This window comes from Malus sylvestris, chromosome 2 (genome assembly GCF_916048215.2).
Source record: "Malus sylvestris chromosome 2, drMalSylv7.2, whole genome shotgun sequence".
In the NCBI taxonomy this organism is placed as follows: domain Eukaryota; kingdom Viridiplantae; phylum Streptophyta; class Magnoliopsida; order Rosales; family Rosaceae; genus Malus; species Malus sylvestris.
Genome location: NC_062261.1, coordinates 3,724,636 through 3,751,006, shown reverse-complemented (window position 1 = coordinate 3,751,006; position 26,371 = coordinate 3,724,636). Strand labels below are relative to the sequence as shown.

Here is a 26,371-nt window from a genome sequence, read left to right as displayed (position 1 = left end):
GTGCTTTTATATCAGAGTATTACCATTCACCTCACATCTGAGGTTCCCCCTCCAGGGCAGCAATCACATGCTTTACAGATGCACTACGGGGTGCCATCCTTGTTTCGAGCACGATAACTTATTGTTTTTGTCGCCCCTTTTCTCTGTTTCTCGATTGTCCTTCATGCTTCCTCCGGCTGTTGATGTAGGCACGCGGTAAACATGACCTTTCCTTGACGTTCTTGCCGAGCTTGCCCATCGGCCATAAGTTTCCATTTCGACTGCATGTCATCTCTGTTGTGCGGAAGCGTCAAATATGAAACCAATAAGCAACAACGGTAAAATATGATAAGACAAATAATCCAAATGACACAAGGATTTATACTGGTTCGGCGTAAGCCTACGTCCAGTTTCGAGATGGCGAGGAAATTCCACTAATATCAAAATGGAGATTACAAATAGAGTTTTAACTCTCAAACCCAATATCCCACATACACCCAATAGCTCTCACTCTCACAAAGAAACAAATGGAGAAGAAGAAACACATATCAAAATCCTTCTCTCCCAAAAGCCACAACATGTAGCACAAATATCTTTGATTGAGTGATCACTAACAAAGGGGGAAGGCAGCAACTCTATTTAAAATGGGAGAGCCGAATGCTCTCTCCTCTGCTCACTGATTAGAGCTGTCAACAGACAACTCCCTTTTTTCTCCTCTACTGCCGCTCCCACTTCACCAAAGGCATAACCAAAAACATATAATAAACAAAAGGAACAAAACCATAATTGCCACATATTCTTTGCCTTTGTAAAAGCCACAAATCAAGGGCTAGACATCATAATGATGTCCCCCTTTTCCTTATTCTATTTTATTAGCCGAAAGGTATTTTGGCTTGTTGTCCACTTGGTCACAAATCCAACAATCTCTTCCGACAGCAGCTCGGAGAGTAGCATTCGCTGCTGCTCTCGTCCTCATCATTTGTTCATCATCCTCTTTGTTTGCCTATAATATCAAGAACTAAATTAACAAGATGGCTGCTCATATACCAATACCACTCTCTCCCATTTTGAAGTTTCTATGATGGTTGCTATCTAATGTTTTTTTTTTCTTTTCTTGACAAACAATAAATAATCTAAACTATAGAGAGGAGAATTCAAACTTGGGTGCAAAGCGAGAGAACACTGGTCTAGAGTGAACCTGGTTAAGGCTAAGTCTGCTTTACATATACATACACTTAAAACCTATGTAAAATTTACGTAATATCTCCTATTTTTGTGTTTCCGGATTTGGTATGGATTGGTCTTTTTTTTTTTTTTTTAAAGAATGAAAACTCTATGTTTCTTGATTTGGCGTCGATTTGGTCTAGTTTTTCCTTTGTCAACTAGGAACTTATAGCTTTTCCCTTGTCAATTAGAACTTACGCTTATATTAATTTCCTACTACAATCAGGATTCGGTACATATATTAGTCTAAGTGAAGAATTGTTGCGTTCTCATATCAACTTTTGCTTAACATCAATCGAAATTCAGGATCGTTCTTGCTCTGAAAGATACTTGGGATTCAAGTAATCTTATTACTGGAATGGGTTGTGCGAGTAGCAGAGTAGTGTCCTCAGTCTCACGAGTAGAATCTGAGGTGATTACTAAGAAATCGAACAACAGTCTGAGTGTGGACAGTGGAACTGAAGCGGTTCTTGTTGGTGGGGATAAGGCTCAGAGACCTCCGAGTTTGCTTTGTAATATTCTACCGAAGCAATGGCGTGGTGAGCAGGTGGCGGCCGGGTGGCCACACTGGCTCGTGGAGGCATGCGGGGAGGCACTCAATGGGTGGATTCCGCGGAGCGCAGACACGTTCGAAAAAATTGAGAAGATCGGTGGCGGAACTTATGGTAATGTGTACAAAGCTAGAGATACGGTGACGGGAAAAATTGTTGCCCTAAAGAAAGTTAGGTTTGATGTTAAGCAGCCCGGGAGCCTTAAACATATGGCTAGGGAAATTGTAATTTTGCGGCAACTGGATCATCCCAATGTGATCAAGCTGGAAGGTCTGATCATGTCGAGGATGTCGGCATGTAGTTTGTACTTGGTGTTTGAGTACATGGAGCATGATCTAGCCGGACTTGCCACAATGCCGGAAATTAACTTTACTGAAGCTCAGATAAAATGTTACATGCACCAACTACTATCTGCGCTCGAGCACTGCCACAGGCGCGGCGTGCTTCACCGTGACATTAAAGGAGCAAATATTTTGGTAGACAACAGAGGAGTACTTAAGATTGCTGATTTCGGAATGGCTACATTTTTTGATCGGTGGTCAAAACAGCGTCGTCCCATGACGAATATGGTGGTCACGCTGTGGTATCGACCTCCCGAGCTGCTTCTAGGGGCTACAAATTACGGGGAGGGGGTGGACCTTTGGAGTGCGGGTTGCATCTTAGCGGAGTTATTAGCTAGGAAACCTATCCTGCCTGGCAAGACAGAGTTGAATCAACTACATAAGATATACAAATTATGTGGTACACCTTCAGATGAATACTGGAAATCAGCAAAGTTGCAGTATGTGAATCGATATTATAGATGGCCGGTGCCTTGCGAAAGACGCATAAGAACGGAGTTCAAAGATTTTCCGGCATCATCGTTGCCTCTTATTGAAACTCTTCTCGCATTCGATCCAGAGGAAAGGCAGACCGCCATGGCTGCATTGAGCAGTGAGTTTTTCATGACAGCGCCTTTTGCTTGTGAGCCTCGTGGCCTCCCACAGTATCCCCCAGCCAAACAAATCGATGCTGAACGCCGGTACCACGAGGCTGCTCAACTTAGACCTAACGGTAGAGTTGAGCTGGCCGATGCTGCTGCAAAGAAAACTTGCACATTTCGACGTACTCCAGCTAGTGCTAGTATGCCGGATCTAGATCAAATGGTGAAAAATTTGATTCCGGATTGACCTAGTTGTAGGAGTAATTTTTCAGTGTAACTGAAAGTAAAAGAGATGGTAAGTAAAAGATGGTGGACTTCCAACATTAATGGCTACATAACAATCGTAAATGTTCAGTATTACAGATGTTTGCAACGCATCTACATTTTTAGGCAATATTTTTAGTGAGATAACATCCGGAAGGCAAGCTACCGCGCTTGCAGGAATAGTGGTGGTGGACAGTATTTTAGAAGGAGAACCATATGTAACGCTTTTCTTTCTTAGTCACAAAAAAATGGTTCAAGGTTAAGTTAGTATTATAATAAATAGATTTAATTAAATATTCAATTCTTTTCAATGCAATGAAAAATTGTTCACGTTACATTTCCGACCTTTCTAACATGAAATGGTGTAAAATTTGGCATCAACCACTAATAATATATAATATATCAAATTCAGAATTTAGTTATGTAATTATAATTATTGTCAAATGATCTTTCACTAACACATTTAAAATATTATTTTCTAAAATTCAAATATATAAGTCATAAAGATTATTCTATTCTCATCTTGTATTTACTTGGATACGAAAAGATTGCAAGTTTGAATTTATAGAATGAGTGTTTTCACTACCACTCCTTTTACTCCTACAATAATTAGAAAAATGCATGGATTGGACTAAAATATTTTGGAACCTTGGATAAAGGTTTCGATTAATGAATCCAAGAAAGTTTGACATGAAAGACTAAGAATGCGACGGCACGCAAGCATCCAATACCATGGGATAAGATATCGTTCTACTACTTGTTATTATTGGAGCCATTAACAAAAAAATATCAGGTGTTGCATATGATATGCACTTGATGTATATAAACTGACTAAAATCATAGCCTTACAAAACTCATCTGTTTCAGATATCCATATTATGGTCTAGAGAAAAGAAGAAGAAAGAAGGCAATACATATAATAAAAAATAAAAAATAAAAATTGAGAGCTCTGTGAGGTGGCACCACCTGCACTTGTCAAGATCAATCTTGCCTATACGTATTTCTCAAGTAACTTTACCAATAATTACTTAGTACTATTTTGATGAAAATGGATACGTTTATGCGCATATATATATATATGTTTTTGATAGGTGCCTTGATTGTTCAGAAATTAGAGAAACACTAATTAATAAAGATAAAATTATAACACATACATCCATCATATTATTCATATAAAAAACACGTACACCTGAATTAAGCACACGGAGGCAATATTTCCTTATACCTATTTGTTTATACAACTACTATATAGTAGGACTAATTAATGAAGATGCTAATCGGAAGGATGTATCACCAAACTTTCTTGCAGACTTTAATTAATTAAGTAGACTGATCAAGTACTGATGTGGGAGAGAAAGAAGCCACAGAGTTATTATTGCTAGGCATGGACTTTGATCGCTTCATCCAAGTCGATGACCGGGACCTGTGAAAACGGCACCGGAAAGAGCCTTGATGTGTCGTTGGTGAGCACAGACATTGGCCTTTTGGTGAAGTAAGTGATGCAGCTTCTGCGTTGCCACCATTTTTTGGAGAAACTGAGACTTTCAGACCATTGCCATGGGAAGCCATGTTTTGATAGAGAATAGTGATACTAACGAAGGAAGAGCTTATGTGGAAACTTATTGCCAGATTGGCTTTATATATAGGAGAAAAATTAGAAGGGAAAAAAATATTTATCCTCGAAGAGTGTGAGGTCTGAAGTGATCAAATCAAGTAAGGCAATCAAGTTGTACCCTTTGATTCCTACCTTTATTTGTCTCCTAGTAACCAAATTTAAAATATTTAATTATTAGCATCACGTATTACTGTAACAAGTTTACCAACATAATTAGTAAATAACTAGAAAGTTAGATGTAATTAGGATATAAGGTTATGATATATATTAACTAATGGTCTAATGCAGAAAATCCAAATGGATAAGTTAATTTGTTTGTTGTTGCTAACCTATATCTGTACTTTTCACGAAATTAGTAAACTCTAAAGTCTTAGTTATTATGCTAATCTGGTCTAAAGGTTGAAAAAGGGTGACTAAAAACAGATGAGGAGTCATCATGTCAACTTCTAAACAAATTAATTATGTATTAGATAAGAGAGTAGGATAATCCACCCACTTAAGAGTTTTAAGCTTTTTCAAACTCTTCATATAATAACCTTTAATCAGTGTAAAAGGCAATTTTTTTAAAAAAGAAAAAGTGAAAGGCAAATCATGAATGTTTACTTGCTTGGTGGAACAAGAAATAAAATATTTTGAATCTATATTTTTTTATGTTCTCTAATACATGGTTAGGAGAATGATTTTATTTTTTCTCTCGAGTTTACTAATACATACAAAATAAAAGAAACACGCGACAAATTAATCAATCATTGAGGATTAATTGATCTCATCCCAATGCTTTTTCTCTCATAGCTAGCTATTTCTAACTTCTCGATTCATGACTTCTGTCATTAGAAAAAAGTTGTCATCGATATCGAAGGAGACTTGAAGATAAAAAAGGGTGATGTTGAGATCACTAAGGTGAGTGGCTTGGCTAGTGGTTACACGAAGATGAGGTTTCGATGTGGAAGGAATTATAAACTATATGCAATGTGGCTGATTGTACACGTTCGGAGTAGATTTTGATTGGTTTGCTATTTTTACACCAGATCATGCATGGTCCATGTGGTCTCCCTAACCCTAAGTCAAAAAGATCTGGCCACTCCCATTGTTGCTAAAGCCTAAAGGTAATTGTCATCTTCTGGTCATATATTTATATGTGTGTGTGTGTATATATATATATATGTGTGTGTGTGTGTGTGTGTTATCTTAGCCAAGCATGACATGATCCCATATGGAAGATATGGGTTGTTCATGACTACTTGATATGTATTCCTGTTGTTTTCGAATCAGCTAGCCCACGCTGCATATAGCAACAAATTACAGGACCACAGTATCCTTGTTCAATGTGTAGAAATTGAAATTGGCAATTTGTTTGTTGCAAGCTTGTTTTATTTTCTATCATGTATGACTTTTCTGCATCTTTTAGTTGAGAGAAAGAAAAGAGCAAAAACAAGTTCTCAATGCTTGCTAAATCAAAAAAGAAGTTTCAGAGAATCTCCAATAATCCAAACGAAATTGGAACTAATATCTTATTCGGATACTTTTTTTAGATTTGCATTGGAATGCTTGCATCCGATCTCATCCAACCGAAAATATCCTATATGTAATCATTAAAATATTCATTGCAATCAAGTTATCAAACATTGCGAGTTAAAATAAAAATGTGGGATAGTCTATATTAAAGCAAGAATGCTTGTTAGTGATAATTTGCTTATGCAAGAAGATGATCTTAATATAAAACCATTTTTCAAATATGTAATATTTAATTTGGCGTACATCTTTGAAATCAAACTCAAACATATTAGGCTATGAGCTGTCTCATACTACTACAATTTCAACTAGATTCACACGGCTATATATATTCGTATTATTTTGTATGAAATACATCAGTACAAACCTTTATTTAGTTTTTATTTTATTAATATTTGAAATTTGAGGTGGTGCCTAAGGGTGGAAGTGCTTTTAAAATGATTTAAAATGTTTAAAAAAATATATTTTTGAGTTTTAAAAGCACTTGAAATGCTTCTTCCTGCAAAAAAACATTATGTGCTTTTTGTAGGAAGTATTTAAAGTATTTTTCATGTAGCGTTTGAAGTGCTTTTTCAATATTCACTTACATTTTTACTAAAAACGAGTACCACCAAAAATGTTTTCAACTATTTCAAAATCATTTAAACAAGCCTTATCACCTTTCCCGGTCCAATCCCCTCAAGTTTCATTTCGTTAGATGATAGAGGCAACCTTTTTAAGTTATCAAGATAGCGTATGAAATTCAACAATACAAGTCGGCTGGCTTGTTACTCATATAAACTTAATTTAAGAGGCAATTAGTATACTGTATTTTGGTTTGATTATAAACTTAGTTTAAGAGGCAATTAGTATACTGTATTTTGGTTTGATTATAAAAATGTATCTACCTAATTGAAAAATATCCTTTTATATCTATGTCTCTTTTAAAAATGCAATTTTTTTAGATGACTTGTTATTCAAGTGGTTTAGAGAAAATTACTTCTAAACTTGAGTTTTTCCTTGATAGTGGTTGCATATAGATATAAAAGAACTGAATATTTGATTTCGAGTTTGATAAGGCGAGAATTTAATGATCTAAAGGTCTGTTTGATAATCATTTTGTTTTTAGTTTTCACTGCAAATATTGCTTACACATATCACAAACACAAAAAAGTACGAATTAAAAATAAAATGAAATGGTTATTAGCAGACTAAGCCTTAAATACAGCCCGAAATTCGATTATCGATATATGAATGGCATGTCGTACGGGTTAAGAAAACTTGGAAAAGTGCAAAAACGTTGATGATTCCCGAGTTTCCTTCTTCCTCTGGCTGGATCCAGCATGCACTGAAAGGAACAAGCTAAATAAAAATGGAAAAGAAAAAAAGAAGTGAAGTGAAGAAAATGGAAGAAACATACCAAAAAACAAAATGCAGCTAGAAAACAACTACCAGTCAACGAACAAACTACCAGTCAGTTGGAAATGATATTTCCACTACAAATCTTCCTCCTTCCAGGACTTTTACCTAGTGATCAAAGGCCAATCTAGTGCTTTAAACATTCCCTGGAACTGGAAATAGTAAAGCGGGTGCTCGTAGTTAGCAATTCTCGTGTATCTGATCTTCTGGTTTTCTTCTCTCTCTCGGGCCTCATAAGTGCCTTTGCTAAGTTCTCACTTTCACACCAAGAAATCTTTATCTCTTTTGTTCCTGAGTTTCTCTGAATTTTTCAGAAAAAAGCTGGAAGTACTTTTAATCGAGATACATGGCGAGATCTGGCAGTAAGAATATACAAGCCAAGCTGGTGGGTATGTCTTCCTTTTTATATATTTTTCCTTTTTTTCTTTTATTCATTTAATTAATTGTGCATGATCTAATTAGCTATTGCTAATTACTATTATCTTTGTAGTAATTTTGTAAGATTAATTGAGTTTGATATGATTATACTTTTTAGGCTTAGTTGATTCTGATTAACTTGATGAGCACCATCCACGATGATAAATGATTTTAGAGTTTGATTGTAGCGATGGTTCCTGAATTATAATCCGATCTGCATTTTCGTCCTTGAAATATTACATTCATAGTTCTCAAAATAGAACTCTCGCGGAATGTAATTAACGGGAGTTTGTCTCCTCTATATAGAAATCGAGCTTCTATATAGAAATAATCACAAGAGCCATACTTTATAGGAATCAAACTCGTTAGACGCACATGTTGCATTCAAGTATTAGATTGTTGAGATTGTTACAATTTTTAAGTAAATATAATTTCACATTGAAAATCAGCAAAGAGGAGAGTGCATTTTGGTAAATCGATTAACTTGGTTCTTATGATTATTTCCAGGTACTTCTTGGGGACATGGGAACTGGGAAAACAAGTTTGGTACTGAGATTTGTGACTGGAAAATTTTTGGAGTACCAGGTTTCACTTTGGATCAAATATTTAATTTGTTTGTACATAAGTGTAGAATACTAGAATATTTGTTCATGGATTTTAATTAATATAAGTACTGTAAAAATTGCAGGAATCAACAATTGGAGCAGCTTTCTTCACTCAGGTTCTGTCACTAAATGAAGCTACTATCAAATTCGATATATGGGACACCGCCGGCCAGGAAAGGTACCACAGCCTGGCTCCTATGTACTACCGCGGCGCTGCTGCAGCTGTCGTGGTTTATGATATTACAAGCATGGTATGGGAACTATCCGGAATTGTTCCGATTCATGCATTTGTTGCCATGTTGTCACATAATGCCTTGAACAATGACTGCTAATGAGCTTAATGTGCTTGCTGATTAGAAACAGAAAGATTTGTATTAGGCCTTTATAACCTCTAGAACGTCGGATAATACTTTTGTGGCTCGTTCGTTGCCTAGGATTGCGTTGGATTGTCATCTGTCGAATGACTTAGTAACACTTCGGCAATGTCCTCTCTGATGTTCAATATGTGTTGTTTTTTTTGCTGCAGGAGTCATTCGTCCGAGCAAAAAAATGGGTTCAAGAATTGCAACGACAAGGTAAATGCATGACAGCTTTTGTACTTCCAATAAGTTCTCCGATGGATATGATTGAAGTTTGATATTGGTCAAAGTTCAAGCTTTAACTTAAATTTGTTGCAAATGTTGTTTTGATATCAGCAAATCCAACATTAATAATGTTCTTGGCTGGTAACAAGGCTGACTTGGAAGAGAAGAGAAAAGTAGGGTCTGAGGTATTCATTCATCACCAGGACACATTTCATATAATGTTCTTTATCGATTCTTCAATTTTTTCTCATGAAATTTATATTTTGAATTTATTTTTGGCTGCAGGAAGCTGAGCAATATGCTAAGGAAAATGGCTTGGTTTTTCTTGAAACATCTGCAAAAACTGCACAGAATGTCAGTGAGCTCTTTTATGAAATAGGTACAAACTTATCACCCTTTTAAAATGTTTTCCTTTTCCTATACAAGCGATATTTTACTTTAAACTAATCTAAATTATGGGATGAGGATTCAAACTCGGGCGCACAGAGGTAGCATATCCGCTCTAATTAACTAATGTGGCTACGCCCACGTCTCCCACCCTATCAGGTTGTTAGCAAATATTTTTGAAATGTGCTTATGAAAAGTCTTTTTGCAGCAAAAAAAGTGGCCAAAGCTAGCCCTTCTCGTCAAACTGGGATAAAATTACACATCAGATCACAGCCACCCAGCAGACGAATGTTTTGTTGCACTTGAATCTTGATGATCTCTCGGTATGCATTTTTCGTTCGCTGTGTCTTGCCTCGATTTCAATGTGGTCACTGTGTTTTATTTTCTCGTTAAATTCGACGATTTGAAAGCTGGTAAACTTCTTTTAACAGGATTACGAACAAATTCAAGGACATGGTTCAACAAGATGGAGAAACTAACAAAAACTGTGGCTCCACCAGAGATGAAGGTCCATCTGCAAGCTCAGCCAACCGGTTACAAATATGAATTTCCTTAGTATATGTTGTACAAATGATAAGAATTATTTCATTCTGTTAATTGATGTTAGAGAGTGATTGTGGAACATAATAATAATGAGAAGCAATATGTCACGTGTAAAAACGTGTCATGACGGTCAATAAAACAATCAACCCTTTCTTAGTGGAGCTTGTATGATCAATAAAATTTCGCGCCCAAAAGTTGAAAACTAACCTACTTGTATATCCCCATCTGATGAGATATACTCATGTGCCCCGAGTAAAAGGGCAGTTGTTCCTACAACTCTCATCAACATTACGAGAAGTGTAGGAACCATTGTCCAAAAACTTGATTGTAGATATGTTTCTCTCGAGTGCGGAGGAGAGAGGGGTATACTACAAGGGGGACAGCGAAGCTCCTCTTGTTGTTAGCTTGTTCATTAGTGCACAGTGGAAACATATGGTTGATTGTAATCGTTCTATTATTTCGTTTTATACATGTCTCTCGTTAAATGATTGGTTACGTAATAAGAGAAATAAGGATGAAGATATAGTGATATTAAAAGGTTTACACTCAAGATTTGTCCACAAATGTGATATCCGACAAAGCAATCTCATTTACTGCAATTACTAGATGATTATGACCAATTTGTTTGTGCTTCTGTCGGTCAATGCTTTTAAACCTTTTCCCCTTAAATTATAGGACCTTAGTCCCTGGCTATGGCCTTTTCCCCTTAAATTATAGGACCTTGGTCCTTGGCCATGGTGGTCCTGTCCCACGGTACACTTGGAAGCTAGTTTTCTTTAAGTACATGTTGACAGAGTTGACCAAATCGGCATCCAAAGCCTAAAACCCATCAATGTTTATGAGAAAGTTGAGGTTGTGTTTGAGTTTTACACATGGAGTAACCTGATGTGATATTATGAAAAAAGTAGAGTTCTACCATAAACCCCAATTGGTAATATAAGAAGTAACTTAACTTTTTATAAACCCTTGCAAGGTTTGTCCTTTCACCAATGTGGGGACTCTTTTATCTTTACATCCTCACACGCTCATTCACGTGTGGTAAAATTTTAAGCCAAACAAGTGGACAACACAAATTGGGTGACATGGAGCACATGTGGTTGTTGACTTCATATGTGAGCCAACCATCTCTGATAGCATGAAAAAAATTGAAGTATTGCCAAAAAATCAATTAGTAATATAGATAATAACTCAATCATTATAAGTAGGGCTGTAAAATTTTCCCGAAAATCCCAAACCAAATAAAAAAAATCCCGATCATATACTGAAAAATTCCCAAATCGATAATACCGAAATTTTTGGGATCCATACCAAACCGATCCTGAACTTTTCAGTATGGGAATCGAGATTACATATTCAATGATTTAGGAATCCCGAACCGAACCAAAAAAAAAAAATATTTATTTTGGTTGCATGCATGTTGAATGTTGAATTTAAGTAGTTTGATAGTAAACTATATTAGAAATAGGAGTATGAAATTAAGTAGTTTGGAACTTTGGAACATTAATTTGACTTGGTATGAATGAATTAGTATGAAATTTTAAATTGGTATGAGATAAAAAGCTTAAATTTCAATTGATATGAAATAGAGAAACAATATTTTAGGCAAAAAGCCCAAATTTTAGTCCATACCCCAAAAATTTCAAATTTCAACCCAAATACCCAATAGCCCAAAACCGAAAATCCAATCTCAATCCATCTCGAAATACTGAAAACATTTCGAGAATCCAAAAATTTGAGAATACCAAAATTTTGGTTTGGAATTGGTCTTCAAATTCCCGTCTCGAAATTTTTTTATTTAGAATCTTATATCAAACCACCCTACTTATAAATATATGCAAAGTTCATTATTTACTCGATGTGAGATTCATCTCTCAATAGTTCCACCAAACACTTACAATGTTCAATCAATTGTCACAACTTTTGGATTTTTTATGATTCCAATCCTCCTCATCCTAATTTAAGTTTCTTTGTCCGTCTTTTCCTTTTTTGTTATTAGTACATCTCCAGTAATGGACAACATCTCGCCGAAGGACAAGGATTGTCTGCTCTCCATTTCCCGTGCCCTTTTTGTGCCCTCTTGTTTGTGTGGTCTCGGTTAAATCACGTCAACATTTTATATTACTATTCATTTTTGTCTTATTATATCTATAAAAAAACAATATAAAATGTTGACGTGACTTAACCGTGACCACACAAAACAGGAGGGCACGGGGAGGACACTAGAAGTGGATGGCAGACAATCCTTGTCCCTTGCGAAAACTGCTACAACAATTAAAGAAACAAATCAATGAATAGAAACCAAAGACTCTCTCTATCTGACTCAAGATTTTTCAATGTGGTCAGAATACAAGATGATATATCATGTGTCATTATATAAATTGTAGAATACATGTAAAAAAAATTAATAATTTAAAAAATATAATTTTCTACCATTTATATAAAAATATGCTGTCTACCAATTAAAAAACACAATTATCTCTCTCTCTCGTCCTTACCAAAGTGGACAAAGACCTCCCATTGCAGCAGGTGACAGTTTCTGTTTATTTAAGCCTTCAAATGCATGGTTTTCTCAATTCGAGGCCCCTAAAAAAAAGAGACTTCTTTTTTCTAATATTTTTTTTTTAATTTTTTGTGTCTTTGTTTAATTTTTGTTACGGTTCACGTGCACACCCCATCCAATTTCTCACAATCCCAAGCGAAAATAAACGTTAAATATGTAGAAAAATGCGATGAAACTGCTTTTCCGAAAACTAGTACAAAAGCAGGTGAAAACAAGAAATAGCACTTCTAGCTCTCTGCTTCTGCAGTTTGGGAAGGAAAGAAAAAGAGAGAGAAGTTCTCGGTTAGCAATTTGGCATGGCATGGCTTGGATAGACGAGCCATGGCCAACGCATGCAGTGAAAAGCTGATTGGAGTACTATGTTTTTTTTTTCCTGCTAACTTTTACCCTTCCCATTTACCATAAATTGAATCATCAAAAGTATTTACGATGATATCCTAAATCAATCACAAAAAAATATGCGTTTTATTTGTCACATTTAGCATTGTATGATTAACTTGATTCCGCCACGATATAAAAAACATACATACATACAACCCTTGTGATATCACTTTGGCATCCATATGGACGCCAAATCATATAGTGCTATATGTTATAACTTTCTTACAAAGCATTGTATTATTTGGTTAGGTACGCAATAGTTGCGTTTAGGGGTGCATGTAAATGTCTCTCGCCACAAGAGGAAAACTTAGATAGGAGTATCGGCCACTTCATTTGTGGGGCTTTCTCACAAATAAAACCTCCATGTATTTTGATCACACCTAATCCTACTAAATCTTATCTAATGTGAGAACTGCTTTATTAGGGCAACTCTACCAGAAATTTACTGTCGTCATAGTCGCATCCCGTTGTAGGAAAGTTTTTTACCAGATAATATCCTAAACTAAGAATTGAACGGATGAACTTGGATGCACAAAGCTAGATACACATAAAACACGCTCACTAACTGACCTAATGCACATTTGTTAGGATAAAAAACCCATACAATTAAAAAGCAAAAAGACGAAAAAAAAAAAACGAAATAGTTCTAATTAATCACCATGAAGGAGAAGTACAAGGAGAACCAGAGGAGGAGGAAGAGAGGCCATTGTTGCTGTTGGAATCACTACCCGAAGTGCCTAGAGACCTGGCATCTCTGAGAGAAACAGAGCAAGCCTCCGCAGGGAGCTTCTTCATCGGAGTCAAAGGAGGCGTGGTAGTTGGGCTTGACGGACCAGACGGGGTCGGCTGCGCAACCTCCTCCTCCCCGGAGCTTGAAGAAGAAGAACCCCCCATTTCCAACCTCGACGGTGACGTGTCCGGCGTTTCGAATGGAGTGTTTGCTCCGCTCGCCCTTTTCATCGCTTCGTTGTCGTAAATGGGGTTGGAAATGTACACAAAATGTTCTGCAGCTCCGCCACCACAACCACCGTCAGCGCCAGCTTTTTCGTTACAATTAGCACGTGGACTGGCGGTGATTTTGTGTTCTGGGGTTGGCTGTGGGGAAGTTACAAAAGAAATTGACGGGGAGGGGCTTGACCTAATTACCCCTATATGGCGGGGAGATGCGTTTGGTAATATATCTTGGTTTCGGACCGGGATGTCGAAAACCTGGTGGAGGAGCTGAGAATGCTGCTTCTTTATATCTGCATTGTCTTCTTCTTTGGAAGTAACCGCCGGTGGGAAAAGGAAGCTTCTCGGAGCGCGAAGAATGCCCAAGAAGCTGCCGAGAGGAGGACCAGTTGGGTGGTCTCGACTCTCTTGATGCTGCTGTGTTGAGGGCTGATCAGAAGCGGCTGTGGCGGCGGCTATGGTGGCGGCTGCAGAGTCATCGGCGGAGGCAGCGGTGTTGGAGGAGCTGGTGGTTTTGTGCTGGCGGCGGCTGAGGAAGAGTGAGCAGTAGAGCTCAGCCAGCAGCACCAGGATTAAGCCTAAGACAATGGCGAGGCTCACCACCATCACCAGTGTGGCCCCCATTATCACCTTCGATGTGCCCTTCATCTCTCTCTCTCTTTCTCTCTCTAGACTGTGGTGGACTGAGGGTGGAAAAGGGTGTCCTGATTATATTGGAGGCCGAGCAGCTTTATTTTTGGCGGGAAAACAGTACATTGCCTTTGACAAGGGAAGGGAATCTTGAGATGGCAAAAAGGCCTGGGGAATGGAAAGGCTTTTCCTTCAGACAATCAAGGTCATATTGGTCATTTTGTACTGACACTAAAGTTTAAACACTATTATTATACTATCCGGGCAACTCTCAGTTATGGTCAAATCCTAGGAGGTGAATTCTCTCCAATTCTACGGATGACGATCTCCTTTTTGTGGGAATATCCTTATCTATATTATGCGATCAGTTATTTTAAGTACTATATGTATTTAATTTTAAATAAATAAATTCAAAATAATTTATGATCGTATGATGTATGATAAACGGTTAGGATGTGAGGATTCTTAGAATCTCCACAACTTGAATCCGGATGGGATCCATCTCCCAATCCTATCTCCTTCTTATTATGTGACGCATATAAGAACTGTTGAACAAATTGATAAGAACGACAACACAATCTAAGAATTCTCTCCGACAGCTTTCAGACCTTTGAGATAGTTGCCAAGTTAGCGTTAAGATCGATATGAGGATTGAAGAGTCAACTAGGGCTGGAAGGAGGATGGTAAATGGTGTGGACATGAGTGAGAAGATGAAGGATTGTCAAACAAAAGCAATAAAGGGCAACCCCAAGCCAATAAGGTTTCCTGCTTTGAGAGGGACGGAAGAGGGAGTATCTATCATATACAGCCTTATCTTTGCTTTGAGAGGGTCACAAATGAAACTCATTAAATATGTGGCACCACTTGAAGCCATCATATATATTTTTTTGAACGGTACAGATTAAAATGAGGGGGATAGAAGGGGAGATAATTCAAGTCCCAAATGCTATGGTAATTGTTAAACACATAAAACCACAAATTTACCTCACAACGGTAACGGTTATTGGCACTGAAAAAATGTCATCGCGTAATATCGGGACAAAACGAGAGCATAAATAACCACGTAAACAAGTCATTTTATGACGACAGAGATGTGATACAAAAAGAAGAAAGCATTCTCAAACTCAATCCTCAAGTTCCTTTGAGATTCTAATAGCTCTATCAATTGAAGCTGAAGACACTATAACAACTTATACAATTATGAGTCCAATGATTTGAAATTTCGGTATATATATGATTTATAAGATGCAGTGAGGTAAAAAAGATCGACCCTCGGATGCCACCGTGCCACGCAACCACCGGAAACAATGGTCGCCATCGAGCTGATACAACTAAGATTCTGAATACTGATTGCTTTTACCCTTTACCTTCCTCTTAGGGCTGCAAATTGGGCGGCCAAATCTTCGTAGTCTGGAAGCTTAGGATGCACATGCTTGGCTGGATTGGACCTGTCGGGTTGAAAGGACGCCGCACGAGCAAATACCTTGGGTGCCTCTGATGGACCACTATGTTCATTAGGAAGGGAAACTGATCTTACTGCTGTAGGAACCGTTTCCGACTCATCTCTGCTTGCTTGTCTTGGGGATTCTTTAACACCAGTGCCTGCATGATGTGCATGACGACTCCTCGACTTTCTTCTTGACATTTCTGGTTCAACGTTGGATGGCTTTTTACTGTAATGAATCAGAAGCTCGTCCATTCTCCTCTCTTCTTCATCCTTTTTGTAGTGCTCGTCATCAAACAACAGTTGAAGACCTCGTCGTGACTCATCCTTTCTCCTGCTTCTTGTTTTTCTGATTGCAACTTCTGCATCTTCATTGTTTCCAGCATCATTGTGAGAGGACCGTGATCTTGAGCGTCTTGTCCTGGAAGATCTTGGTTTTGGTATGTGGTTGCTAGATGCATCATCCCGATGAGCGCGATCCTTCTCATGATCATGCTTATAAACTTTTGCAGCAGCAGGCATCTCATCCTCGTCATCGGATCCTACGTTTACCCCTCTGAGTATATTGTCAACAAAGGCTATGTTGTACGCTACAGGATCCTTAGTAATGCGCTTACTGCCAGAACCATCCTTGGCTTCAGGTTTTCGATCTTTTGCTTTGGCATTCGGTTTCACATACGGAGGAGGGACCCCATAATTGTAGGGGGGCTTCAACTTTGGCGCCTCTTCTTCTTTAATTGCTAATTTTGCGTCACTGTGTTGGCCACCATAACTATCACCAGCAAATAAGCCTTGACCGTTGCTTTTCACATTAGGTCCAGCAACAATTGGCTGTACACGAGGTAAAGCTTCATGCTCGCTTTTAGGAACATTGTTCTCCCTCTCACGATGCTTTTCCTGTCCATCTCCTTGAGATGAACTGCCCGATCTGACTGACTTCGGGGGAGCATCCTCCTTTCTATTCCAAGCTTCATATTTGTGAGAAGCAACTTCTTGCCTTTCCAGGAACAAACTTCTGTGGCCATCTCTTTCCATGACAGTGTCTTCCCTGGCACGAAGAGATTTGTGTTCTTTTCCAAAGGGTCTATGACTAGTCTGATGAACGTGATCGTCCTCCTTTCTATTCCATGCTTCATATTTGTGAGAAGCCACTTCTTGCCTTTCCCCGAACAAAATTCCAAGGCCATCTTTTTCCACAGTATCTTCCTTGGCACTGAGAGACTTGTGTTCTATTCCAAAGGCTTTATGCCTAGTTTGATGAACGTGCTCTTCCTTTTTCAAGACAGCACCATCCTTCTCCTTGTGTAATTTCTGAGCATCATTAAAATCAAGTCTCTTTTCTGTTGGAAAAAGATTATGTTTATCTCCTTTTGGAACAGCAGATTTCCCGGTAGACAGTTTGGCTTTATCATCACTAACATGGGAAGGCCCGTAAGTTTTTGGCTTGTCCTGCAAAATCCAAATCCGCAAGTGACGTTAAATTTGAGAGAGCAATGCTTTTGACCAAGAATTCCTCGTTCTATCTGATACAGGTGTTATGGCAACAGCAGAATAGGACATACCTGTGTAATTGCAGGAGGAGGTTTCGACATCCTCTGTACAAAGGCCTTGGAGTCCCAATTTATCGAGAACTCTACTGCTATGTCTTTCATTAACTGCACCTTCTTCTCCAGTGTAGGAGGCTTTGAAGCTATGTTCTCAACAAACTGTCAATTAATAACGCAGTAGGTTAGCTTAAAGCATTTACGAACGCATAAAGTTCTATATGAGCATGTCGATAAATAATTACCTTTTGATTCACAAATAACTCCAGAGCATTCGCGTATCTCTCTTGAAATAGTTGCCTAAGGTCACGCATCTCTGGTAAATCAGAGAACCTTGCGGCAGCAATCATCAGTGATGACACAGGTTCCTTACATTCCTCTGGGCATTCACTACAAAGTAAAAAACATAGCAAAGGAAACGTTATTTTGAGTTCGATTTTAGTGTTTTTAAACTAATGCGTGAGCAAAGGTTTAAGAACAGGACCGGCATTTCCTTTAGCAAGAAACCGAACAATTTGGTTTGGATTATATCTTAATGTGTATGATGTTAGAGAAATCATATTAGGTTAACAAACAAAATGAAGCAATGACGTAGAATCAGCTGAAAATATCCGAGGCAGAATCCTATACAAGTTGCGTTTGTGAAAGTTTGCAAACACATGACAGTATGTCCACACGCGGATAGTTCTTCATTTATTTTTACTCAAATCAATATTTTTCCCTACAGGTATTCCCCGCAATCAAACTACATTCACCTCACTCGATGTTAATTAAATCTACACCCATTTTTGCAACTTACAACACGATCATCCACAAATTGAACAAAATGTGCATAACGTAAAATACGATAATTCACAAAGTTGAACATAACATGTACAAGATGCACACATCAAAAGAGCATCATATTGGCATAAAGTATTCAATCTGACATCGGTTGCACGCTAAATAGACGAAGAAAATTGAGTGATCGGTTTTGGCATCTAACAATCTCTAAATTCACACGACGAAATCAAGAACACGGCATACCTTTGTTTCTGCATAACTGAAAGATTCTTGAGCACCAAATCACAGCAACGCTCGACGAAATCATAACACGACGAAAGGATCACCTCCGCGGTGAGTCCATCAGCCTGCATTTACCAATTATATAACACTTAATTATTTTAGGTGTGCAAGTAGGCAAAACAAAATTTAGTCCATATCACCATCATTTTTTTTGTCTAATTTCCGATTAATTAAAAGACCTTGTGCATTTTATTTAATTTAATCCAACAATTCTTATCCTATCCGAAGAGCAAATATCGCAAAATACAAAAAAAAAAAAAGGCGGAAAAACAAATTTTCTCGGCAGCCAAACAGATTCTAGAAAATTCAAAATTGCACCTAAGAAGATGAAATCGAAGGATCAAAATCCGGAATGCAAAATCGAAGAACAGAGCAATCAATCAATCTCACCCTTCCGTAAGCATTGATATCAAGGCCATTGGTGAGCAGATCAGCGATATCTTTCTTCAGAAACTTCTGCGTCGCGTTCCTCTTCCTCCGTACCACATCGATCCGAGTTTTCGTCAATTTAATCAGCGTTTTGCTGCCGACACCAAACACGAAGAAAATATATAAGCACATATATATTTCTATATACGTATATACATACAAAAGTAGATGCAAATCATGAAAGTGTATAAGGAGAGAGATCTGAGAGAAAACACAAACCATTTGGAGGCAAATCCACGGCCGAGCAGCCCGTCCAACATTTTTCACTCTCTTTTCTCGAACTCGGTGAACGATTCGACTCGGCCACTCAGACTGTACGAGCACGCATTGACAGAGGCTAACAGCAAGAAAGAAGAAGATGGAAGTCTCTCTAGCAAGAAAGGAAGAAGATGGAAGTCTCTCTCTCCTCACTTTCTCTCTCCTCACTCTTTCCCTCTCTCGCTTTTCTGAAGCCGCTTCAGGACATTTTTAAAACTCTCGCCACCCGGCCACTAAACTGATGGGAAAGAGAAAGCTTTTGTGACAATAAGGTCCTTGGCATCCTTGCGCTTTCACCTATCATGACGACGATGACGCGGGTAACGACAGGTTTTCGTGACGTTAAGGAGGGTATTTTGGGGAAATAGCGCGGTTGTGGTAAGTGCGGCGCATGGGCCGGCGGAGAGGGGAGATCGTGGCCGTTGGATGGGAATACTATGTAGGCGTAGAGGGAGGGTGTGGGGTGAGGGTAGAGTGATCAAGTCAAGGTGGGTAAATGACGAGTCAGCCCTCCAAGGGTTGATGGAATCTGGTGAGCTGGACCCACACCGTCAAGTGCTTTGGTTTGGACTTTGGGTCACGTTCTTCTTTTTTCTAATTATTTTTGTGGTAATTATTATTATTTTTTTAATTATGGAACTTTTTTATTTTGTTATATATTGCTTTCATGGGACAATGAAATGATTATTTTTGATCTGACAGAAGAAAATGGTTAGGAGGCAGAGCCGTTGATAACGGCCACTTAACCGATTTATCAGATTTTTGTGTCTAAAAATGTTAATTCTTTTTTGGATGGTACACAGATTAGCATAATAAAATAAAATTGATGGTGGTCTAGTGTTTGAGAATGAATTTCAAACGCGTATTTTATATAGTATATTCTAGCTTCGATTTCTGGTGCTAGTGAATTACACGATGATAGCCAGATGAAAATGTCGGAAAGTGAATCAGACGATGGTGATCAAGAGAGGTTGAAATATCTCTGTGAGTCTTTCTGACTCCCGAAAGAGTGGATTACCGTAACAAAATCACTAGCTAGTACTTGAAAAAAAAAAGTCCCTATTTTTTTTTTTTGCTGTAGAACCTTTTTCATTTATTGTGCTGTAGGTTGGATCATCTATTAAAACCAATTTGTAATATTTAATGGGTCACCTTTTTTTTAATTAGCTGATCACATCTTTTACATTTATTTTTCATAAGATAATTCGAACACAAAATTTCCGATACAACAATAAATGCTTTTGACTAACTTGCAATATAAATCTCTTGCACCATATTTTAATGTTTTTTTTTTCCTTTTGGATATGAGTAATATTTAGAAAGGCAGATCGAACAAAAAACTCAACACGCAAAAGTAATTAATCAAGATTCACACAGATGACGATGTTTCTTTTGACTTTGAAATATAATTATGAATCTCGCCATTGTGTGGTTTTTTTTTTTTTTTTTTTCAAAATTCACAATCAAAAGTAAGAAATTGTTGTGTAAAAAGAAAATCAGTCATAATAATTAAAATAGAAAGTGCAAGCATAACTTTTTCCTTTTTACAAACATTTTCTCAGCCACTTGATTAATATGTTTTTTTATTTAGATTTTTTTGTAAAACTTTACCATTATTAAGAGAGGGCGAAATTTTTTTAAATTATTACAATAATTTGAACGAGTTTCGAACCCGAAACGCATTAGGGGAAACCAAAATATTAAACCACGTAGAATATCTTGTTGAAAAGGAAAATGATATACATAAAAAATTCAAGTGGTGGTTTGTCACCTTGCTACAACCCGCAAGAGTATAATTTTATTTTATTCCACTATCTCCATGTCTCTCTTTATCTTCAACAGAGATGTCATATTTTATTTTTAATTTCTAGTAAGTTCTGCGGTATTTTACTTTAATATTTTTGTCGGTTCAAATTCTTAAATGACTAAAATCCAATTACAAAAATATAAAAAATAAATAAAAATAAACCGCAAAGTATAAGATACTCAAAAAGACCATTCGATTTTCGGTTACTTTTGGCTCGAACAAACCTGATAGAGATTCTTTTCGGATCTTACCATTTGGAGCCCAAAGAGAAGAAATTTCAAACCATTCAAATTAAATATGATGGTTCCAATTAACTCATTTTGTTAGTTTACCTCACACAAACTAAAGTCCTAAATCTTTCTTTCTCTCTCAAACGGTCCTAATCTTTTAGTCTTAAGTTCTAAATTGTGAGGTCTGGAGATGATACAAATCAAAGTAAGACGGCACTGTCACATATACCATGTATGCAGGCTGTTGCGTGCCCCATTCACAGGAAGTTAGAAGCCAACGTGGATGGATTAGGTTTTACGGTTATGCATCACCCACTACATATGGAATTTGGATTCGACATTGCATCGACCAAAACCATCCAATTAGTCAAATTATCAATTAAACTAATCCACTTGTTAGTTGTGTGTTTGGGGATAAATTAAGCAACCCACCACATGTTACTTCCACTAATTAAAAGGGTCATAACTATCGAATATTTAGACACTTGTCTCTCAATTTCCTCCAATATCTAAGCTACCACCAACCCCTTCATCTCTCTCTAGCTAACATTCCTGTACAAACAAGGCATACAAGATTTTAGGTTTTGGTAAAGAGGGTTCCTTTTTGTATTTTATTTTTATTTTTATTTTTATGGGTGAGATTTTAATCACTTTTATGGTTTTCAATGGGCTCGTTTGGAAGTACCTTTAAAATGACTGAAAACGTTTTAAGTACAAATATTTACAAGTGATCCATCAAATAATAACTCTTAAAGTAGAGTGAATATTCGATATGACTACCTAACTAGGACATCTCTCATAAAAGAGAAAACAAACGTGAGGTCAGATGAAATCAAAATAGAAGATCCCATGTATTTTGTAAGAAATATTCTACGAATGACATATTAATGTCTCTCAGCTGAGTTTTTTATCCTCAAAATGATGCTACAACCCATAACAATTCAAAATGCCTGCTCATGATTCATAAATGAGGTCAATTACCAAAAATAACCTTTTCAAAATGGGCCAGTGGCCCAAAATCTGACAACCTGTTAATATGTGCTGGCCCAGTGATCCCTAAGATTCTAGGAGTGTTAAACTTGTGCATACACATGATTGTGGGTGAAGTTGGCAAGCCCGCTAACCGTGCCTAACTCAAACTAAAATATATCCTGGTGACATGCAAGAGGCCGTAACAAAAACTCGAGGAGATTTTTACGTTTGGGTTTGCACTTCCCAAAAACTTAACATATAATTGTTACAAAATTTTAGATGCAAATTTGGATTGTATATGTTAGTTCATAAAATAAGTGCACCTAATTAATAACATGTGCACATTTACGAATGTGACATTCTCTTGAACTCTCAGATCCAAACAAATACAAAGAAGAATTGTAAAACATATCTCATTATATGATATGAACTCACGTATTACAACTCGAATGCTCACGAATCACTAATAAATAACGGTTTCAAAAATGCAGAAAAAAACTCGCATTGCGTTCAAGTTTGTATTCCCCGCCTCATAGTTTAGCTTGTATTAGAATATAGAACGACTATTTGATAGTTCCTACCAAAAACATCTCAAAAAGTTGATGAGGAAATGGAACAGGTAATTTTCGCGATCGAGCAGTTCGTGTCGAACCAATCTTTCGAGGATGATGTTCTGCGGAAGAAGCTCGCTGTAGTAGAGCACCGTCGAAACTGAGGCAGCAGGATCGGTAGCTAAGGATGTTAGCAGCCTCAGCAGAGGCCTAAACATCAATGGTGTAAGAGACTGCACCACCAAAAAAAACAGAAACCACTAAAACATGTCACTAAAAATAAATAAATCGAAACAATATTTAAATTAAATTTGTTCATGCATACCATGGATTCTGGAGATCGAGGAAGGACGAGATGGAGATGAAGTTTCTGAACCGGATTTCGAAGAGAAGTGAGGGTTTTGATTTGGGGTGTTTAATTTGTGAGGATTTTATTTTATTAGTTTTATCTGTCTATCTTTCAGCAAACATTCAAACCTACCTGTCTGAAAAAAATTTAACATGAAAAAAAATTGGGTAGTGCTTAAACCACCAGGAAGAATAGGTGGAGTTCATTAAAAAAATGCAAAACCAAACTCTTTGTCTCTTTGATCAAACAAAAACAAGTATTTTTGTATTGATCTAGTGATCAAAATCATTAGATAATTGAGAATTCAAACAAAATTGAGCAGTTTTCTTGAACTAATTTGGTCGTTAAAGGAAAATTCGTAAATTAAGTAGGGTTTAGTCGAACTAAGATTTGAGGGGATTTTGAAAGACTAGGTTTTCCTAGTGTTTTAGAACCCATGCAAATCTGAGTATAGTCTGTTGAGATAATACCATAATTTACGCATCACATTTGGATCATATCTCTAATAAAGATGAAATTCACATGTGTTGATGAGCCTGTACAATCAGATTCGTGATGTGGGTGTCTAAGTGGCAGAACAGAACCTATACAAATCCTTAGTACCATATCTCTAATAATTGTATAAGAAATCGCTTCGAATGGAGCATTTGGAAGGTTTTATGGGAAAGTTTTGATCATCCAACCAACATATTATTACCAGGAATGAAATTGGGAATGAATTTTTAACAAGGATCCTCTTTGTGGGGATCTAGGGGTTCAATCAATATTGTCCGTTCATTGTATATCGCGCGGTCAGTTTTCGTTAGATACTATTTATATTCAATTTTAAATTTTAAATTTAAAATGATTACTTACCGCTTGATGTACTATGAATGGACACGATTGATTGATCCCCGAACCCTCACAAGGTGGATCCGGAGAGGATCCTTGTTCTGAATTTTTAAAACAGGACAGAAATTAGGAATTAAATTCATATTCAATCGGAAGTCAGAGAGTATCCTTGTTCTGAATTTTTAAAACAGGACAGAAATTAGGAATTAAATTCATATTCAATCGGAAGTCAGAAATCGAAATAATTACAACACCAATTGAATGTAGCTCCTACGGTGTGAAGACGATGGGTTGGTCCAAGGATTTTTTTCCCATTATTTCCACGAACCTTTGGAAAGGACTCTGCACAGTTCAAGTCAATGGTCCAAAAAATACGTAGCGAAAACCGCCTAATTTCGAAGAAAATGAAAAAAAAAGTCAACAAAAAATCAAAGGTTGAACTGTCAAGAGTGCTGGTAGAATTATACAGATGGCTGCAAATAAAATGGAGACTGAGACAATGAGAGGAGTGAAATTCAATTCCACATACAGAAAACATGAGACTCAATGTTGTGCTAATTCTGAAAATTTTCTCATGTTTCTGCATGCAGTCCTTTTTTTCTTCCTCTCATGCACAAACCCTAGATTTTCCTGTCCTGCTCAAGCAAGGGCAACGGCTAGCCGATCGAGATAGGAATTATCTTGTTTCGGAAAATGGCGGTTTATTCAAGCTAGGGTTCTTGAGTCCTGGAACTTCAAGTGCTTCCGGTGCCACCAGCGATCGTTACTTGGGCATGTTTTACACAAGTCTTCCAAGTCATCCAGATGCAGTGTGGTTGGCTAACCCTAAAACTCCGATCAGCGATTCGTCGGGTGTTTTCACATTGGATAGTGACGGAAAGTTGAAGATTGTGTACAGTGGGGGGGAAATATCTGTATCAGATTCCAATCAAACAGTTTCAGGTAATGTGACTGCCTCTTTTCAAGACACTGGAAATCTTGTGTTACAAGAGTTTGCTTCCAATGGAGCATTCGGAAGCGTTTTATGGCAAAGTTTTGATCATCCGACCAACACATTGTTGCCCGGAATGAAATTAGGCATGAACTTCAAGACAGGACAGAATTGGACACTTTTTTCATGGTTGAGCGATCAAGTCCCTGAGCCAGGCGCTTTCAAGCTAGGCGTGGATCCTGGTGCCGCCAACCAACTGGTCATCTGGCGGCGAGGGGATGTGTACTGGACTAGTGGTGTATGGAAAAATGGTAGTTTTCTAGGATCCCCTGAATTGACAAGAAGGGTAGATTTGTTTGAGTTTACTTTTGTTTCAAGCAAAGAGGAGAAGTACTTTTCTTATTCCGTGAAAAATACTTATACATATTCAAGGTGGGAACTGAGTTTACAGGGGCAAATTTCGCAGTCCGTTTTAGCCCCAAACAAGACTACTTGGGAGAGCACAGTTACCGGTCCATGCAAATTGAACATGAATTATCCGGATGCAATGTGCATAGAGGAGAAGATTACAGAATGCAGGAACGGTTCTGAGCTGTTTGTGCCGATAAGAGGTTATTTTGCTGCGGTCAAATTCCTATACGCTGATGATGATACTAGCTTGGCTATTAGTGATTGTCATGCTGTCTGCTGGAGAAACTGCACCTGTATCGGATATGAAAGTTTGTATACCGAAAATGGGACTGGATGTGTGTATATGATGGAAGGAGCAAAATTTGAAGAGAGTGATTACTTTGGCTTTACTTATATCCTCACTATAGCGAGGAATAGTAGCAAAGGTATGCATCTTCTCATTCTTCCTTCCTACTCTATAATTTGTGCCCTAAATTTGATGTTTTGAGTTTCATACGCTGTCTCTCAACAGCTTCTTCGAGTACAATGCTAATTTTGTGGTTGGTCTAGATGGAACTCCTACTGAAGAAGGAAAAAAAATCGGATCAGCAGGAAGTGTAGCGAAAAAATGGTGGATATGGTTTATCATAAGCATTACACTTTCTGTGACAGTGCTACTTTTAGGTTACTTGTGCTACATAAGGAAAATCAAACGTAGATTCATGCAACACACCGGTAAGTTGTTAAGAATCATAAAGGATTTCATTACTGCTAAGTTGCTAACATAGTTATGAATTAAGCATGCATATAACTCTAGATACTATTGCATTCATCGAAACTGTGCAGGCCTAGAGCAAGGATTAAATGAGTTGAGATCTCAAATTACCAGAATCGGCAATGTACACAGGCTCAAACTAGGCAAAAGTATAGGCCAGGAGTTTCAGATGTTCAGTTTCTCTGGAATAGTAGCTGCAACGAATAATTTCTCATCTGGCAGCAAGCTCGGAGAGGGTGGTTTTGGACCAGTTTACAAGGTAAAATCTACGT

General features: G+C 37.6%; 5 protein-coding genes and 1 long non-coding RNA gene across 11 annotated transcripts in view; 3 read left to right on the top strand and 3 right to left on the bottom strand.

Moving 5' to 3' along the window:
* Positions 1-1,407: 1,407 nt before the first annotated feature.
* Positions 1,408-4,052, top strand: LOC126594552 (probable serine/threonine-protein kinase At1g54610). The gene has a single exon (XM_050260922.1). It carries the CDS (start codon positions 1,562-1,564, stop codon positions 2,921-2,923), a length of 1,362 nt encoding a protein of 453 aa, XP_050116879.1. The 5' UTR covers positions 1,408-1,561; the 3' UTR covers positions 2,924-4,052.
* A 3,531-nt stretch (positions 4,053-7,583) lies between these two features.
* LOC126594535 (ras-related protein Rab5-like) lies at positions 7,584-10,157 on the top strand. Of its 3 annotated transcripts, XM_050260902.1 has the most exons (9): positions 7,584-7,674; positions 7,780-7,850; positions 8,390-8,467; positions 8,571-8,738; positions 9,014-9,062; positions 9,183-9,256; positions 9,357-9,450; positions 9,667-9,781; positions 9,890-10,157. In XM_050260902.1, exons 2-8 carry the CDS (start codon positions 7,812-7,814, stop codon positions 9,762-9,764), a joined length of 600 nt encoding a protein of 199 aa, XP_050116859.1. In that variant the 5' UTR covers positions 7,584-7,674; positions 7,780-7,811; the 3' UTR covers positions 9,765-9,781; positions 9,890-10,157. The 3 variants fall into 3 exon arrangements, with proteins under 3 accessions (XP_050116859.1, XP_050116851.1, XP_050116867.1); XM_050260894.1 differs by having other exon boundaries at positions 7,608-7,850; XM_050260910.1 differs by lacking the exon at positions 7,584-7,674 and having other exon boundaries at positions 7,712-7,854.
* Positions 10,158-13,484: 3,327 nt separating this feature from the next.
* On the bottom strand, positions 13,485-14,595 carry LOC126594526 (endochitinase A1-like). Its single transcript, XM_050260883.1, has one exon. The coding sequence runs from the start codon at positions 14,539-14,541 to the stop codon at positions 13,597-13,599; it is 945 nt and encodes a 314-aa protein (XP_050116840.1). The 5' UTR covers positions 14,542-14,595; the 3' UTR covers positions 13,485-13,596.
* A 984-nt stretch (positions 14,596-15,579) lies between these two features.
* LOC126594521 (uncharacterized) lies at positions 15,580-19,392 on the bottom strand. Its single transcript, XM_050260876.1, has 6 exons — positions 19,225-19,392; positions 18,967-19,099; positions 18,538-18,641; positions 17,757-17,901; positions 17,530-17,673; positions 15,580-17,416 (listed from the first exon to the last, which is right to left on the bottom strand). The coding sequence occupies exons 1-6, from the start codon at positions 19,263-19,265 to the stop codon at positions 15,887-15,889; spliced, it is 2,097 nt and encodes a 698-aa protein (XP_050116833.1). The 5' UTR covers positions 19,266-19,392; the 3' UTR covers positions 15,580-15,886.
* A 3,279-nt stretch (positions 19,393-22,671) lies between these two features.
* On the bottom strand, positions 22,672-23,494 carry LOC126594513 (uncharacterized). Its single transcript, XR_007613312.1, has 2 exons — positions 23,149-23,494; positions 22,672-23,056 (listed from the first exon to the last, which is right to left on the bottom strand). It is a non-coding gene; the product is annotated as an uncharacterized LOC126594513 (long non-coding RNA).
* A 1,023-nt stretch (positions 23,495-24,517) lies between these two features.
* LOC126594446 (G-type lectin S-receptor-like serine/threonine-protein kinase At1g67520) overlaps positions 24,518-26,371 on the top strand; it is a 36,862-nt gene continuing 35,008 nt past the window's right edge. For all 4 annotated transcript variants that reach the window (XM_050260788.1, XM_050260784.1, XM_050260777.1 and 1 more), the window contains exons 1-3: positions 24,518-25,770; positions 25,895-26,059; positions 26,171-26,358. In XM_050260788.1, coding sequence (XP_050116745.1) covers positions 24,540-25,770; positions 25,895-26,059; positions 26,171-26,358 — 1,584 coding nt within the window. In that variant the 5' untranslated portion in view covers positions 24,518-24,539. The remainder of the gene's footprint in view (positions 25,771-25,894; positions 26,060-26,170; positions 26,359-26,371) is intronic.